Here is a 17,137-nt window from a genome sequence, read left to right on the forward strand (position 1 = left end):
CCGTCCAACCCCGCTGCCTACATCCGCCCCAGTTTGGCCCCAACGTCGTTTGGCCCTCCAACCCTGTCTAGCTCCACCCCCCACAGGGTTGCGTGTGTGAATGGTGTACAGCAATCCCTCATTCCTGCACTGGATTGTCAGCCTGTATTTCTGTGCTTATCTCTATGGAGTGAAACTTGAACCTATAGCCTTCTAATTCTGTAGTAAGCATGTCGAGCTGTCACTTGGACCTAGATTCAATTAAATAAAAAAGACTTTTGCAAATGACACCAAATGGGAATAATCACCAATGTGGAGATATGCTGAAGCATTTGCAATGAATGAAGTCTCACCTACTATTCAATGAAACATTTAGAGGGAAGGAGAGGTTGTGTGTCTTGGGGTTTTGGCAAAACATCGATTGGAATGTTTGACATTATAAAGAGGGTTGATGAGGTGGAACTTCAGGAGTAGTTTCAAGATGAAAGTAAATAAAGCCAGACAGCTGAGAGAATTTCTTCAGAAAGTGAAACAAATGCTAAGCAGAAGAAATTAAGTAGGAGGTTGAGGTTTTGCAAAGGAAATTATCTTGGTATCTGAAGGATTTTATGGCTGATGAAGTTTCTATATATGGTATAATGACATATTGTGATACATAGAAAGCAGTGGAACTTAGATAGAGGGAGATTGGATAGGATGATAGGATAATTAACTTTCCCAAAGTTAAATTATTGTATTATTTCCGATCCATTTGAATGTTAGTGACAACTTCAAATGTTGAGGATAATCAAAATATTCAGTTGGACATTTCAGCTGCTTTGGTATTTTTCTCCTAGGTTGTTCTGAGAAGGAAGCTTGAGATTAATGTGAAGATACTTTGTGCATAGTGAACACTACATGGATGGAAAATGGTGGCAATGCATCACACCAGTAAAATTGGCCATTGCAGGATTAGTGATTAACGCTTAAAAGTAAAATGCCATCCTAAGAATCATAGAATCGTGACAGTGTGGGGATTTCAGCTTGATTTCCTCGAGAGGGTTGGTGATTATTCTCCCAACGTGGAGTCCACTTTGACAAAAAAAATGGCTTTGTATCTATAATATTTGTGTGGCAGCACAATTAGGTATTGCCAGCTCCTGCTTATCTAATTCCTTGTTTGTTGGCTTCTGCTGGTTTTAATTTTGGATTTACAGATAACTCTCCCAACGCAGAAGGTCCAATAAATTTATCTGTATTTCATGTGATCTAAAGCCATGCAATATGGAATATTTTGATTTTGGCAAAAAGAAATCAGCTGTTTCCTTGTAAAACTTTCACTGTATATCCAAATCACTCAGAGGATAATTATCAGTCATTTTTACAATAGCCTGGATTGCCAAATAGGCTTTATACTCAGATGCAAGTAACACCCAGAAGATAGCAAACTCCATAATATATACTAAAAACTGGCCACCCTTGTTACTTCCTGTTTACATTGTGCTGTTCTGAGTAGATGGAGGCCTTGATGGTTACAGCAGAGGAGGAGGGGAGGTCATTCAGCCTAGTGCCTCTCTGCTGGTGCTATGTAGGAGTAATTTACCGAATTCCACACCCATAACCCGCTTAACATTTCCTTTACAAATAATGATCACCTTTCCAATGGAAGCCTCAATTTTCCCTGTCCCACTGCATCCTTAGGCAGTGCAATCCTGATGCTAACCACTCGCTGCGTAAAAAGCTTCTTCCACATGTTACCATTACTAGTTTTATCAGTTATCATTAAGTCTGTGTCTGCTGGTTCTCGATACTTCCCAACAAACAAATTGAGTGAAGCATAGATGTCAATGAATGTATTAGGTTCGATAATGCAAAAAGTGAACACTTATGTTTGATATCAAGGATAAAAACAACAGAAGGTTTAGAAATTGGTTTAACGGCTGGAGACAGAGAGTGGCGGTAGAAAGTTGCTTTTCAGACAGGAGGCCTGTCACCAGCAGTGTTCCACAGGGATTGGTTCATGGCTCTGTTTTGTTTGTCAATGATGTAAATGATTTGGATTAACATATAGAAGACATAGTTAGTAAGTTTGTAGACGACACTAAAATTGGTGGGAGAGAAGACAGTGAAGAAGGTTTTCTAAGATTACAAAGGGATCTTAATCAAATGGGTCAATGGGCTGAAAAATGGCAGATGGTGTTCAATTTGGATAAATGCAAGGTTTTGCATTTTGGTGCAACAGGGGCAGGATTATACAATTAATGGTAGGGTGTTGGGGAGTATTGTAGATCAGAGAAACCCTAGGGGTTCAGGTTATGACGATGCTGCCATTTTAAGAAGTTTATTTTGTACTGGGTTTTTTTTTGGAGAGAGGTTGTTAAGGCAAAGAAGCCAAATTAGCTACTGGAGATGGCCTTAGTAAACAACTTAGGAGGCCTTTAGGTTTTTTTTTAAAAGTGGTGGAATAACGGAAACAGCTTGAATAGGAGTAGCCAGCTCTCACAGACCAAGCTTTCTAGTTATTTTTAGCTTTAGCAGTCAGCTGTTTGGGGTCTCAGAAAAGTTAGAGGTCCAGTCAATGATTCCTGGCTGCTACTTTCTCTGGAATTTCTCTTGATTTTTTTCCTTCTGGATTGGAGAACTGCATGTAAGAATCTATGTCTGAATTTGCCATTTTGCCAAGGGGGTGTTTATGAGATGTTACTACATTGGAACAATTAATTAGTTATAAATACTGTATTGTTATGACACAGCAGTGAACCCTTCTGTTAATTAAACCAAACACCCAGAAAAGTTCGCCTTCTCTCAGAATCTGTTAAAATGTGTGTGACAGAGAACCCCCAAATTTCACTATTTAAAGAAAATAACATCAATTTTTTAACTGTAAAAATGAACATTAAACAACAACGATTCACAACTCTAAGCCTCTCTTTCTCTTAACTGCTTATTACCTGCCTCCAACTCTATAACAATATGTTGTTCTAATAAGACACTTATTAAAATTACATCAATTTAATTTCAAAACCACATAGCCGCTGTCATCATCTGTGTCTTCACTCGAGCGGCTGCTAAATTCCCTAGGTGGTTGTCTTTCTTTTTTCTGCAAATATGTTTCATATGAAAAGGTTCCTTTGATAGAGAGTGTTTCCTAATTTCTCAGAGAGCAAGATGTTAGATCTCCATGTATTTCTGTTTCGATGGCAGTTGCTCTCTCCAGTTTTCAAAATGCCAATATTTTTATGCCCTCAACATCAGATTATCTCATTGGTTTGATGTTGGCAAAACAATAAATTCAAACTTAATTGGGTTTTACTATCCTGGGGCATAATTTAAACTGGTTCAATCCAAATGTTTGTCAAATCAGCAACCAAACCTCAGGTATCCATTTCACAGCCAAATATTATATATTTTCAATTTTCCAGTACACTCTGGGACTACCATCTAGTCATATAAACAAATGCTTGTAAGCTCTCCATTCAGAATAGTATTCACTCTCTCTTAAAGGTACAGTACACACCTTCAATTTCATAACATTATCTGGTTAATCATAGAATCCCTATAGTGTAGAAGCTGGCCGTTTGACCCATTGAGTCTACACTGATCCTGCAAAGAGCATCCCTCCCAGACCCAAACACCTCTAACTTATCCCTCTAGACCTGCATTTCCCATGGCTAATCAACCTAGCCTCCACATTCCTGGACACTATGGGCAATCCAATAAACCTGCATATCGTTGGACTGTGGGAGGAAACCAGAGGAAACCCATGCAGACAAGGGGAGAATGTGCAAACCCCATATAGACCGTCACCCAAGGATGAAATCGATGCCAGTTTGCTGGTGCTGTGCTACAGCATTGCTAGTCACTGAGCCACCATGCTGCCACTGATCCTTGTGGCATTCCACCAATAATAGCATTCCATCCTGAGAATTGTGCATTAATTTGTACTCTTTGCTTTTCCTTTTCATAAATTCATGTCATTTCAAAAAGTTGAGTGATCACATTTTTTAATAGATTGTAACATTTCCTTGCTACTGATGTCAAACTGACATTTCTGTAGTTCTTTAGTCTCTTTCTACTTCCCACCTTAAAACAGTGAGGTTCCATTTGTTGCTTCCACTCCACAGGAACCTTTTCAGAGACGACAAAATTGAAAGCTAACTGTCAATGCATCCACTCTGTCCCACTATCTCTCTCCTTCATCCTTTTGGGAGAAGCCTGTCTGGTCCAAGTGACTTACCCAACTTCAATCCAATTAACTTTCAAAGTACTACCTCTTTACTGTTACTTGTTTTCTGTCCCTGTGTTTCACAACTCCCTTCGTTACCTCATATTTCTGGGACATTTAATCTCCCATGCAGACACCGCAAAGTAATAATCTAGTTTTTCTGTCAATTTCCGTGTTTTTTTCTATAAATTCTCTTGTTCCAACCTATAACAGGATCAAATTTATCCCAGCTGGTCTTTTACTTTCATGTACCTAATGAAGCTTTTACAACTTGCTTCAACTTTTCTTTCCATTTTTTAAAATCGGTACCTTATTGCTCCCTTGCTGGATTCTAAATTGCTTCCATTTCCCAGGCTTATCACTGTACCTGGGGTTCTTAAAAGTTAGCTGTTTTCTCATGAACCACATATCTATTGTAGACCATGTGGAGCCTCTTTAATTACCTATTGCCTCATTTTTCCAATCCATGATATCAACTTAAATCTTCCAAAAGTTAAGTTACTCTAAATTCCTCTGTTTTATTTGTATTTTGACTATAGTTTTTAAACAAATTTTGTTTTCCTTAACTTAAAGTAGTTTGACCAGTCGCATCACATCTGGAACATGCACTTCACGACTACCTTAAAAAAGAAAAAGTTAGGGTCTGGGCTGCCTTCTTAAAATATTTTGAGGGGGATGTGGTCAGGTCCATAACAAGGTATATAATTCTTTGAAGTTTCCATCCCATATAGACAGAGTTGTTAAAAAGGCATTTAGCATGCTTGCCTTTGAGTATAGGTGAGATGTGGAAGTGCCAGTGTTGTACTAGGGTGGACAAAGTCAGAAGTCACACGCCACTAGGTTATAGTCCAACAGGTTTATCTGAAATCACAAGCTTTCAGAGCTTTGTTGCTTCATCTGGTGAAGGAGCAGTGACTTGAAAGCTTATGATTTCAAATAAACCTGTTGGACTATAACATGTGTGACTTCCTACTTTGAGTGTAGGAGTTGGGCAGTCATGTTGAGGTTATACAGGACATTGTTGAGGCCTCTTCTGGAGTACTGTGTCCAGTTCTGGTTGGCCTGTTGTTGGAAGGATATTATTAAGCTAGAGAGCATTCAGAAGAGATTTATCAGGATGTTGCCAGGTATGGATGGTTTAAGTTATAAAGAGATGCTGGAGCGTAGGAGGTTGAAAGGTGACCTTATAGAGGTTTTGTAAAATCATGAGGGGTATAGGTGGGGTTAATGGTGGGTGACTTTTCCCGAGGATGGGGAATTTCAAGACTAAAGGGCTTATTTTTAAGGTGAGAGGAGAGAGATCTACAAAAGATGTGAGGGGCAAATTTTTTACAGTGTGGTTTGCATGTGGAATGAATTTCCTGAGCAAGTGGTGGATGCAGGCACAGTTACAATATTTAAAAGACACTTAGGTTAGTATATGAATAGCAAAGGTCTGGAAAAATATGGGCCAGGAGCAAGCAGGTGGGACCAGTTTAGTTTGGGATTATGTTTGGCATGGACTGGTTGGACGAAGAGTCTGCTGTATGACTCTGTGACTAAGAGTACAGAAAGTGCAGAGGATTGATTTGAGGAAAACAGTGAGAGAGCAGAGGGAGTGTGAGAAGACACTGGTGTGTAAAATAAAGGATAAACCAAAAACATTTTGTAATTCAGTGAAAAGGCAAGAGGAAAATCAGGAAAAAGAGTAGGGCCTATTCAGGTCCAAAGTGGCAATCTGTGTGTGAAGCCAGGAAAAATAGATGCACGTTTAAATTATTACTTTGCATGTGTATTTCCAAAAATGAATGATGTTGGCATAAAAAATCAGGCATACACTTGAACAAAGTAGATTTGAGTAGGGGGGGAGGTATATTGGAGGTTTGAGTGGGGTTAACATTGTATAACTCCACAGGCTCAGGTGAGCTGCATCTTAGGCTGCTGTGGGAGGCAAGGGAGAAAGTTGCAACAGCCTTGACATAAATTTTCAAATCTCTCTGGACATCGGAGAGCTGCCAGAGGAATGGAAGACAGCTAATATGGTACTAGAAGAGTGGTATGGATACCTCTGAACTGTAGACCAGTGAGTCTAAGAACAGTGGTAGGGAAACCTTTGGAAAATATTGTGAGTGACAGTGTTTATCTCTACTTGAAGTGATAAGAAGTAATCAATAATAGCATGATTTATTGGGGTTGGGGGGAGTGCTCTCGAACTAATTTGATCTAATTTCTTGAGGTGGCTAGATATGTGGATGAGTGTCTGGCAATTGATGTAGGCAGAGTGTTATTCTGAATCATATTAACAATTCAAGAAACCATGTTGTGAATGATTAATGATCATCTTCATACCAATCAATAGGGTGATTAGTTCTAAACAGCGAGAATGGTACTTGGATTGCTAACATCTGTGTAGTGGGGTTTGCAGAATGATGGGGAGGGTCTCTTGCTACCAGTATGTCAAAAATCTGCTCGTTCAGTGGGTATTTCTATTTCCGTGCAGTAGTAAACAAGATGGTGACATAACACTTATTGTAGTCCAAGTTAAAAATCACAACACTAGGTTATAGTCCAACAGGTTTATTTGGAAATACAAGCTTTTAGAGTGCTGCCAAGCAGCTAGTTTGGCTATGATCCTGCCCCACCAGCTATCTGATGAAGGAGAAGCACTACAAAAGCTAGTATTTCCAAATAAGTCTGTTGGACTATAACCTGATTTTGTGTGATTTTTAACTTTGCCCACTCCAGTCCAACACCGGCACCTCCACATCATAACTTATGTGGTGACCAACTTCCTGTGTCAATTTGTGAAGGTATCTTTGATCAATTGCCAATGACTAAAATCCACATTGTCAGTGTCTTATGTTCAAAGAGGAACGATCCTTAATTGGTGTGGTGAAAGTAACAATGTTTACACTGAAGCTTAGAACAATTCCCCTTTCCATGGTTGACTTAATCCTTTGATGAACCATGCAGTTACCTTGGAGTCCTCCATCGCCAGACCATAGCAACACGACGGCTGGAGGAAGAGCGCTTCATCTTCCACCTAGGAACCCTCCAACCACAAGGGATGAACTCAGATTTCTCCAGTTTCCTCATTACCCCTCCCCCCACCTTGTCTCAGTCCCAACCCTCGAACTCAACACCACCTTCCTAACCTGCAATCTTCTTCTTGACCTCTCCGCCCCCACCCCCACTCCAGCCTATCACCCTCACCTTAACCTCCTTCCACCTAATGCATTTCCAACGCCCCTCCCCCAAATCCCTCCTCCCTACTTTTTATCTTAGCCTGCTTGGCACACTTTCCTCATTCCTGAAGAAGGGCTCATGCCCGAAATGTCGATTCTCCTGCTCCTTGGATGCTGCCTGACCTGCACTTTTCCACCAACACATTTTCAGTAATGAACACTTAGTACAATTAATTGTACTGGCTAATTTCCCAATGTGTAGAGTAGTCTTTTTTTTAAATCAGCCTGTCCAAAAAGGCAATTACATACCTTTAGAGCAGCTAGAATTTGAATCCAGGCCTCTTGGCTCAGAGGTAGAGACGCTACCACTGCACCACAAGAGTCCTCCCCTTAACTGAGCAAGCAGCAGGATTGTAATCAGTGTTGTTTAGTAATAAGCTACGTGGTTTTTGCTGGGCACACTTGGAGGTGATCTTAAACACTCTGGACTTTGTTAAGTAAGATGTTTGTATTCAGGAAGGAAGTTTGGACAAACAGGATTCCTACTAATGGATGTTTATTTCTCAATAGCTTGATTTGAAATCTCTTCAATCTGGAGTTCAATTTCTGTATCTATCAAACCTCTACATGTCCAAAAATAACTGTCTACAATTGGATGTTATATGAATAATGTGCAAGACTAGAAAAGCTTCATTAGCTGATAAACTTCAGGTGTTCTCTTCACTTAAACTAAGGATTTGCAGCATTACACTAAAATCCGAAGTCCAGAACATACTTTAGGTTTATTTCTGGATGAGGTCCGTTTCTTAACTATCAAAAACTATCAATACTTGATTTAAAAAGCTGGAGCAAGTCACCTTGGATGTCTCAGTTTCTGTATTTTGTGTGGTATTTCCATGGAATCATTTTCATTGTGAGATAGAGCTCAACACTTAAGATGAACCATGAAGGTATAATTTTCTCATGTGTTCATTTCTTCTCTCTTGAACAGGCAAAGGAATCAGGACAGCTGCAGAACAAATGGTTAATGGTGAACATTCAAAATGTGCAAGACTTTGCTTGCCAGTGTTTGAACCGTGATGTTTGGAGCAATGAGGCAGTGAAAACCATAATTCGCGAACACTTCATCTTCTGGCAGGTACCAAGAAGCAGGCGTTAGTGTCAGCTTTAGCATTAAGGTTGAGTACATTGTTGCTGGAAAAAAACTGCTTAACTGCCCATTAGTCATAGTAATTGACATCCTTGTAAAATTTTGTCCCAATGAAATGAATGCATGCATGTCTAAATTAATGTTTTCCTCCCTCTCGTCCCTTTATATTCGCTGTAGCAGATGTTACTTGTATTACTAGGTTGAGGGCCAGTGGAGGTTCACAAGGTTTTAAAAACCTGTTCAATATTCCATCTGTTACATGGAAATAAGACAGATTCTGTTTTATGTCTATGATTTTACTTATCCAGCTTTCCTGTATGGATCACACTTCTTTATGACCAAGTCCAAAAAGAGAGGTCTGCCAACCTTGTAATTGCAGCAATCATTCGTTCCGTCTTTCTATTTTTAACACTTTGTTCCTGTTTTGCTCCTCCTTTCACTCTGACATTTGTTCCTGTTTTTCTCTCTCTTAATTGCTTTGGTGTTTATTCTTTCCATCTTAAAAGTCACATGTTCATTGCAGTTACTGATGTGCCCTTGTGATGTGTCCACTACAAAGAGTTGAGTTTTCAAGTAACATTTCATTATATGGCATTTGAGTCATTTTAGTGGTCAAAACTTTTAGAATTTAACTTTTTAAACAAATAATTTCCCTGATATGTTAGGAAACCAAGTTCTGATGAAGAGTCACCAAACGTGAAATGTTGATTCTGCTTTCTTCTCAGATACTACCAGATCTGCTGAGTTTCTTCAGCAATTTCTGTTTTTGTTTCAGATCTCCAGCATTCGCAGTCCTTTGTTTTATATTAGGGAACTAAGGGTCTAGCAAGAGGGAAGAATTGAAGAACATCAGTATTGGTAAATAGGAAAGTGCCAGAGATATTAATGAGGTTAAAGACAGACAAGTCCCCAGGGCCTGAGAATTTACCTCTGAGTACTAAAGAAGGTAGCTCTGGAAATATTGGAAGCATTGATGTTCATCTTCCAAAATTCTATCGACACCGGAGAGCAGTTCCACAGATTATATGGTGGTAAATGCAACTCAAATATTATGAGAGAGAAAATAAAAAGAGCACTTCAGATGAATTAGCAATCAATAGTGGAAAAAATGCTAGAGTCTGGTGAGATGCTGGAAGACTGGAGGTTGGGAAACGTGTCACTGTTTAAGAAGGGCGGTAAAGACAAGCCAGGGAACTATAGACAGGTGAGCCTGACCTCAGTGGTGGGCAAATTGTTGGAGGGACAGGATGTGCATGTATTTGGAAAGGCAAAGACTGATTACGGATAGTCAACATGGCTTTGTGCGTGGGAAATCATGTCTCACAAACTTGATTGAGTTTTTTGAAGAAATAACAAAGAAGGTTGATGAGGGCAGAGCAGTAGATATGATCTATATGGACTTCAGTAAGGCGTCGACAAGGTTCCCCATGGGAGACTGATTAGCAAGGTTAGATCTCATGGAATACAGGGAGAGCTAGCCATTTGGATACAGAACTGGCTCAAAGGTAGAAGACAGAGGGTGGAGGGTTGTTTTTCAGACTGGAGGCCTGTGACCAGTGGAGTGCCACAAGGATCGGTGCTTGGTCCTCTACTTTTATTCATTTACAGAAATGATTTGGATGTGAGCATAAGAGGTACAGTTCGTAAGTTTGCAGGTGACACCAAAATTGGAGGTGTAGTGGACAGCAAAGAGGGTTACCTCAGATTACAACAGGATCTGGACCAGATGGGCCAATGGGCTGAGAAGTGACAGATGGAATTTACTTCAGATAAATGCGAGGTGCTGCATTTTGGGAAGGCAAATCTTAGCAGGACTTATACACTTAATGCTGAAAAATGTGTTGCTGGAAAAGCACAGCAGGTCAGGCAGCATCCAAGGAGCAGGAGAATTGACTTTTCGGGCATAAGCCCTTCTGCAGTCCTCACTTTCTTCTAGTTATACACTTAATGGTATGGTCCTAGGGAGTGTTGCTGAACAAAGAGACCTTGGAGTGCAGGTTCATAGCTCCCTGAAAGTGGAGTCGCAGGTAGATAGGATAGTGAAGGCGGCGTTTGGTATGCTTTCCTTTATTGGTCAGAGTATTGAGTACAGGAGTTGGGAGGTCATGTTACGGCTGTACAGGATATTGGTTAGGCCACTGTTGGAATATTGCATGCAATTCTGGTCTCCTTCCTATCGGAAAAATGTTGTGAAACTTGAAAGGGTTCAGAAAAGATTTACAAGGAGGTTGCCAGAGTTGGAAGATTTGAGCTATAGGGAGAGGCTGAACAGGCTGGGGCTGATTTCCCTGGACTGTCGGAGGCTGAGGGGTGACATTATAGAGGTTTACAAAATTATGAGGGGCTTGGAGAGGGTAAATAGACAAAGTCTTTTCCCTGGGGTGGGGGAGTCCAGAACTAGAGGGCATAGGTGGATACCTGGTCGGCATGGACAGGTTGGACCGAAGTGTCTGTTTCCATGCTGTACATCTCTATGATTCTAAGTATTATACTAGAAATCTTGGAAAACATCTATGGGATTAGATTATTAAAGGAAAATTTGCTGATGACACAAAAACTGAGTGGTACTGAGTGTTAGAAGGTGGATGCAAGGAGGCTTCACAGTGATTTAGACACGTGTGTGTGTGTGTGTATGTGTGTGAGTAAATACGTGGCAGATGCAGTACAATTTAGCTAAATGTGAACATATAGACTTCAGTGTGAAAAACGTAAAGGCAGAGTCTTATTTAAATGCTGAGTGGCAAACCTAAGTACTCAAATGGACCTGAGTGTTCTTGTATACCACTCAATGAAAAGAGACATGCAGATGCAGCAATCAAATCAGAAGGCGAGTAGTATTTTGTTTTACATTGCAAGAGGATTTGACATCAGAGTACGGATGTCTTACTATAGTTATATAGGGCCTTGGAAAGACTGCACCTGCAGTATTGAGGGCAGTGCCCTACCTACAAGAGGATATACTTGCTATAGAATTAGTCTTGAACCAGGGGTATCGGTCTCCGAATAAGGGTAGACCATTTAGGAATGAGATGAGGAAACATTTCTTCACTCAGAGGCATGCTCAACTTGTGGAATTTGCTATTCCAGAGGATGTCAGGCACTGACTGTATTCAAGAAAAAGATGGGTAATAATTTAGATATTGAAGGCATCAAAGGAGAATGAAAAGAATGCATGAATATGGCGTTGAGATAGAGGATCAGCCATGATAATTTTGAATGGTGGAGCAGGCTCCAAGGACCATATGGCTTTCTCTTCATCCGGGTTTCTATTTGGCTTCAAGAATGCATCCTTTAACAAATCAAGTTAGGAGAGACCCAAATGGTATCTGTTGCTCATTGATCCCTTCCTCTGTGGAATCAAGTTTGATCTGGATGTATGTGTGCACAGAACATTGAACGTGACAGGATAAGCAGAGAGAGAGCAGTTAATAAAGCATACAATGTCTTTGACCTTAATGCAGGCATGTCATACAAGTGCAAGAAGCCACTGTTGAACTTACATAAAACACTCAGCTGGAGTATTGTTTAAAGTTGGTTTAGGACACTAACCCTAATCCTATCGCAAATTATAGGAAAGATATGAATGCATTGGAAAGAGTGCAGTAATAATTTACAAGAATAGTTCCAGGAATTAGAAACTTTTGTTTTGAGGATAGATTGAAGAAATTGAGACTCTTCTCAAGGAAATTCAATGGAAATTTTCAAAATCGTGAGCAGACTGGATAAATAAATAAAAAGAACCATATCCTGTTCATAAAAAGCTTAAGAGGGAGAGTACATAGATTTAAAGTGATGTGCAAAAGAAGCAAGGGTGATCTGGGGAAAAATATTTTCACACAGTGAATAGTTAGGGTGTGGAATTCACTGCCTGGAAATGTGGAGGCAGGTTCAATTGAGGCATCCAGGGGACATTGAGCGACTATTTAGACAAAATTACTCTGAGGATTTGCTGAAAAGCCAGTAGATTGGCACTAGGCAATGATGCTCATTTGAAGAACTCTTGCAGACATGAGGACCAAATAGCCTTTTTCTGTATCATAATGATTAGGTGAAGTCTCCTTCCTTCCTTTCTCCTTTTATCTGTTATCAGTTGTACATAGAACCTAGAACAGTACAGCACAGGAACAGGCTCTTTGGTCCACCATGTCTGTGTTGACCATATTGCTATGCTAAACTAAATCCACGCAGTCCAGATTCCCCTATGCCCTGTCAGTTAATGTGTCTGTCTAAATGCCTCTTAAATGCTACAATCACATCTGTTTCTACCACCTCCCCTGAAACTGTCGCTTCCTGCTCCCATTTCAAATTGCAGAATTCATCAATTTTGCTTTTACGTTCATCCTCCTTTCACTTGGTCCGTCTGAGACCTTCCTTTTCATAATCTCTGTTTACATTTCTGGATACAGGCTGTCCAACAATATCCATTAAAAATGTACCAACTTATACAATTGCCTTGACTACATTTCCTTGCATACTTAAGGCCTCCATTCATTCTCCCACTCTCTGTTGCAACTGTTCTAATGATGTCACATTCTATGGGGTGCTTCTGACTTGTCCTCCTCCTTCCTCAACCAAAGATTTCCATTTCAGACTGTTGAATCATCTCCTGCACTTTTGTCCTCACTCTTCTCTTCATCTCCCCTTTCTGAAAAAAAATTTTGTTTGAAAGGCAACTGATCTCCTATCTTTTTTGTCTAAATCTGGATCTGACTTAAATATTGCACAGTCTCATTTGTCTGTTGCTTTGAAATCATACATTTATTGTGACTTAAGCTTCCCGCATAAAATTTTCTACAGCCCTGTTTGAGTCGGCGAATCTCTTGGTTTCCAGCTTTATTTAATATGCATCATTTCTTGAGGCCTAAGGTGATAAAGCACCCGACTGGTAAAAGTTTATTTTATATCCTGGATATTTTGGTCTTGGCGCCCTCTACACAGCCAGTTATTTTCCTGAAGGAATGTTTGACAAAGTCTTTTTCCATTTTCAAAGCTAAATCAAGCTTAATTCCAAATATGTGCCTATTTCATCTTTCTTTGATCTTTGCTTTCTTTGACCAATATTCCCATGCCTAAGAAATTGTATTTGGAATACTCAATTTGTTCCTAACCAGATAGTCATCCAGGTTTGGTTTTGTTTAGAATGCCTTCATCGATATAAACATATGAGCTTGGGTGTTTATTATTAAGAGGGTGGAAACCACCTTAATCTGATCATGTTTGAGATTGTTCATTTTACAGCCCATGGAATGTTACCAAGATGTATATTTACTTATTCCTCTCAGCATTTTTGAAAGCTTGGGGAATTTGCCTCCTCCTGATTTTTTTTTTTAAGTTCTATAGATCTCCCTTCACAATTTGAAATCTTAAGTTTTAGTGTCATCCTTGTAGTTCCTCTGAATGCAAAACAAGAAGTTGTTAAAAGGTAAAATTCTGAAAGCATTATTCAGTATTCAAAATTTGCTCTTGATGTTGAATGACATGTAGCATAGTAACTTACATTTGTTATTGATGAAATGCCCATGAGAAGTATTGTGGTACATGACTGGCCACGCTAAGTTTAAAAATTAAATTTGTTTCCATTGTGTGGCCAGTAATCACCTCAGATTGCTTTTATTCCATCTTTGTCAACTAATTGTTCTAGTAGTTTTATATTTTAACATTCCACATCAAATAGACAGCATTTTCCTGACATTATAATCTAATGTTCTTTCTTTAGCCCATCCACTTAATAGGCTTAAACTATTTGAATTCTGTTTTACACGTTATCTGAAAAACTTAGGTTTCAATTTTGTTTTTTTTAAACTGAAGTTTTAGGCTGATGATGTCATAATCCTTTATAGCTACCTCTGGTTCTGAAGTAGAGTGCCTGTTTGGCTACAAAGGGAACCCAAAACAAGGCTATTATTTAAATTGGGAATCATTCCAAGTATATATGCTGCACAAATCATATAATTATTTTTTAAAAATATATTTCAAGTGCTGCATGAAGATTTACTCTGCCACTTAAAGCAGCTTTTAGACTTTGCCTGTTTATGTACCCTGGCAAAAGAAGATTAATGTTTTAGCGAACTTATTTTTGAAACAGGGTTAACTTTATTAATTCGTGGGACGAGGGTTTTGCTGGCAACGTCAGCATTTATTGCCCTTCCCTAATGCCCAGAGGGTAGTTAAGAATCAACCACATTGCTGGGTCTGGAGTTGTGTATAAGTCAGACCAGGTAAGAATGACTGTTTCCTTCCCCAAAGCACATGAGCGAAGCAGGTGGGGTTTTCTGACAATCGACAATGGATTCATGATCATCATTGGACTCTTAATTACAATTTTTTATTGAATTCAAATGTAACCATCTGCCATAGTGGGATTAGAACCAGGTCACCAGAACATTACCTGGATCTCTGGATTAACGGTCCAGAGATAATGCCACTAGGCTGTCACCTCCCCCATTTAATTCTTTTTAAAAATCCTGACTCCATCATTGGTAAATGGGTGACAAGATGAAAATTGATCACCGGTCTTGGTGTTCAAGGACTGTTTCACCCTTCAGCTTGTTATGAAGGTGTAGGTGTGTACTGTACCTTTTGAGAGAGAGAGGAAATTGGCAAGGACTGAAAGCACAATGTGCTGAACAATTTAGAAATTTTAAAACGTAACGTTTGGTTCACACAAACAGCCGGAGTTGTGTTGCCATGGTACAAAACCAAATTCAAATTCGGCCAATCAGTTTAAATTATGCCCCAGAGACCAAACTCCAATCGAATTTGAATTTTACTGTTTGGAGTGACATCAAATCAGTAAAATGGTCAGATGTTTTGGGGTATAAAGCCAGACATTTTGAACAATTGAGGGAGAACAGCAAAGAGCAGCCAAGCACTAAGATAATAGCCAACAGAATAACTCTCTGAAAGGTACCGTAAGAAATTTGTGCAGCTGAAGACCAAAGCCAACGTAGAGAAATCTACAGAGAACGGTCGACATCTGAAGACGACAACTGGGTTTGAAATTGATTTGCTGTAAATTTAAGAGGGAATTTATTGGATCAGTATTGTAGAGTGGGAGGTAGAAATAGGTTTAAGAGAAAGGAGTTATAAATAGTTGTTGTTTAGTGTTCCCTTTTGGACTTAAAGAATAAAGTTGTTACATTTTTCTTTAAATAGTGATATTTGGGATAGTTCTTTGCCACTCGAACTGTTCCAGAGTTCGGCGCGAGGTGAGCTTTTCTGTGTGTCTGGTTTAAATTTGCATCGTAACAAGGTGCTGTCTTTCGCACAGTGAATATCTGAGCGTCTTCCAGTTTGGTTAATCGTAATTGCTGCAAGTGATTTTTGTTGATTTGTGGGATGCTGCTAGTATATCATTTGGAAATGAAATGGAAATGACCACTTGGCAGAGCTTTCCTTGTTTGATTTCAGCTGAATGAGTAGATTAATACAAGATGCTTACCATTCTCTTCAGTCTGATAGACTCACTTCTTTTTGTCATAAGTGCTTTCACACTTATTTCGAGAGAACAATCTCAGTGTAACTGATAATCTTTTTTCTAGGTGTATCACGACAGCGAAGAAGGACAGCGATATGTTCAATTCTACCAACTCTCAGACTTCCCTTATGTGTCTATTCTAGATCCCCGCACTGGTAGGTATCCTTTGAAATAGGAGTTCAACTGCCTCTAAAACAAAATAATGGTGTTTTTATATTGCTTAGATGATGGCATACAGTCTGCCTGGACTGTAAAATCACATTGGCATTTGAAGAAATATTTTAGTTTTTTTTGCTATTTTTAATATTTTAACATTGCTTGGAATATGGAAACTTTATGATACAGCAACTTTGGAAGAGTATATCAACAAAAGAGTCCCTATTAAACATAAAATTGATCCTATCGCATTTTCTGATGATGTGATTAAAATAGGCTAACAGTTTCTTTATTTTAACGTGGGTTCTTTGAATCTTAGCACAACTTCTCAGTAAAGTTCCCCCTAAACTGTGTGGCTGCAGAGCTGCTGTGAGGATCTGCACATGCGTGTTCATACCATTCCCAGTATTGACTTCTGGTTTCAGGAGCTGTGCATGGACCTCAGACGTTCATATAGATGAAAAGAGAGAGGAAGCATAGCTTGACAGTAGTACATTTGACTCTGATCCTTTCTCGAGTTAGGAATATTGTTTGCTAAATTCCACTTGCGTGCATCAACATTGCTGTATAGAATTAAAATAGGCAATCCAGAAAGTTATTAGCTATTAGTGTCGATAGTTGGTCACTAGACTAGTAATTCAGCATCCTAAGGTAATGCTCCGAAAAGGATTCAATTCCCACCATGGCAGCTGGTGGAATTTAGCTTTAGTTGATAAATTCTGTAATTAATAGATGGTAACAGTCTTAAGCCAATTTATTCATCTATGTAGTATCAGGAAATGGATGAAGGCACTGAATACTGCAAAAACTATGGAACATGACAACATTCTGGCAGTAATACTGATGTGCTCCAGAACTAGCTGCACCACAACATTGGCATCTACTGGACAATATCGAAATTTACACAGGTATGTCCTGTACACCAAGCAGGACAAATCCATTCCGGCCAAGCACTACCACATCTGTCTACACACTTAACAGCAAAGTGATGGAGGGTATTGTTAACA

The 17,137-nt window shown here is 39.4% G+C and overlaps 1 protein-coding gene across 3 annotated transcripts in view; it reads left to right on the top strand.

The window, feature by feature from the left end:
* ubxn7 (UBX domain protein 7) overlaps positions 1 to 17,137 on the top strand; it is a 121,959-nt gene that overhangs the window by 85,400 nt on the left and 19,422 nt on the right. For all 3 annotated transcript variants that reach the window (XM_043701774.1, XM_043701776.1, XM_043701775.1), the window contains 2 exons: positions 8,339 to 8,485; positions 16,039 to 16,129. In XM_043701774.1, coding sequence (XP_043557709.1) covers positions 8,339 to 8,485; positions 16,039 to 16,129 — 238 coding nt within the window. The remainder of the gene's footprint in view (positions 1 to 8,338; positions 8,486 to 16,038; positions 16,130 to 17,137) is intronic.

Source organism: Chiloscyllium plagiosum, chromosome 13 (assembly GCF_004010195.1).
Source record: "Chiloscyllium plagiosum isolate BGI_BamShark_2017 chromosome 13, ASM401019v2, whole genome shotgun sequence".
NCBI lineage: Eukaryota > Metazoa > Chordata > Chondrichthyes > Orectolobiformes > Hemiscylliidae > Chiloscyllium > Chiloscyllium plagiosum.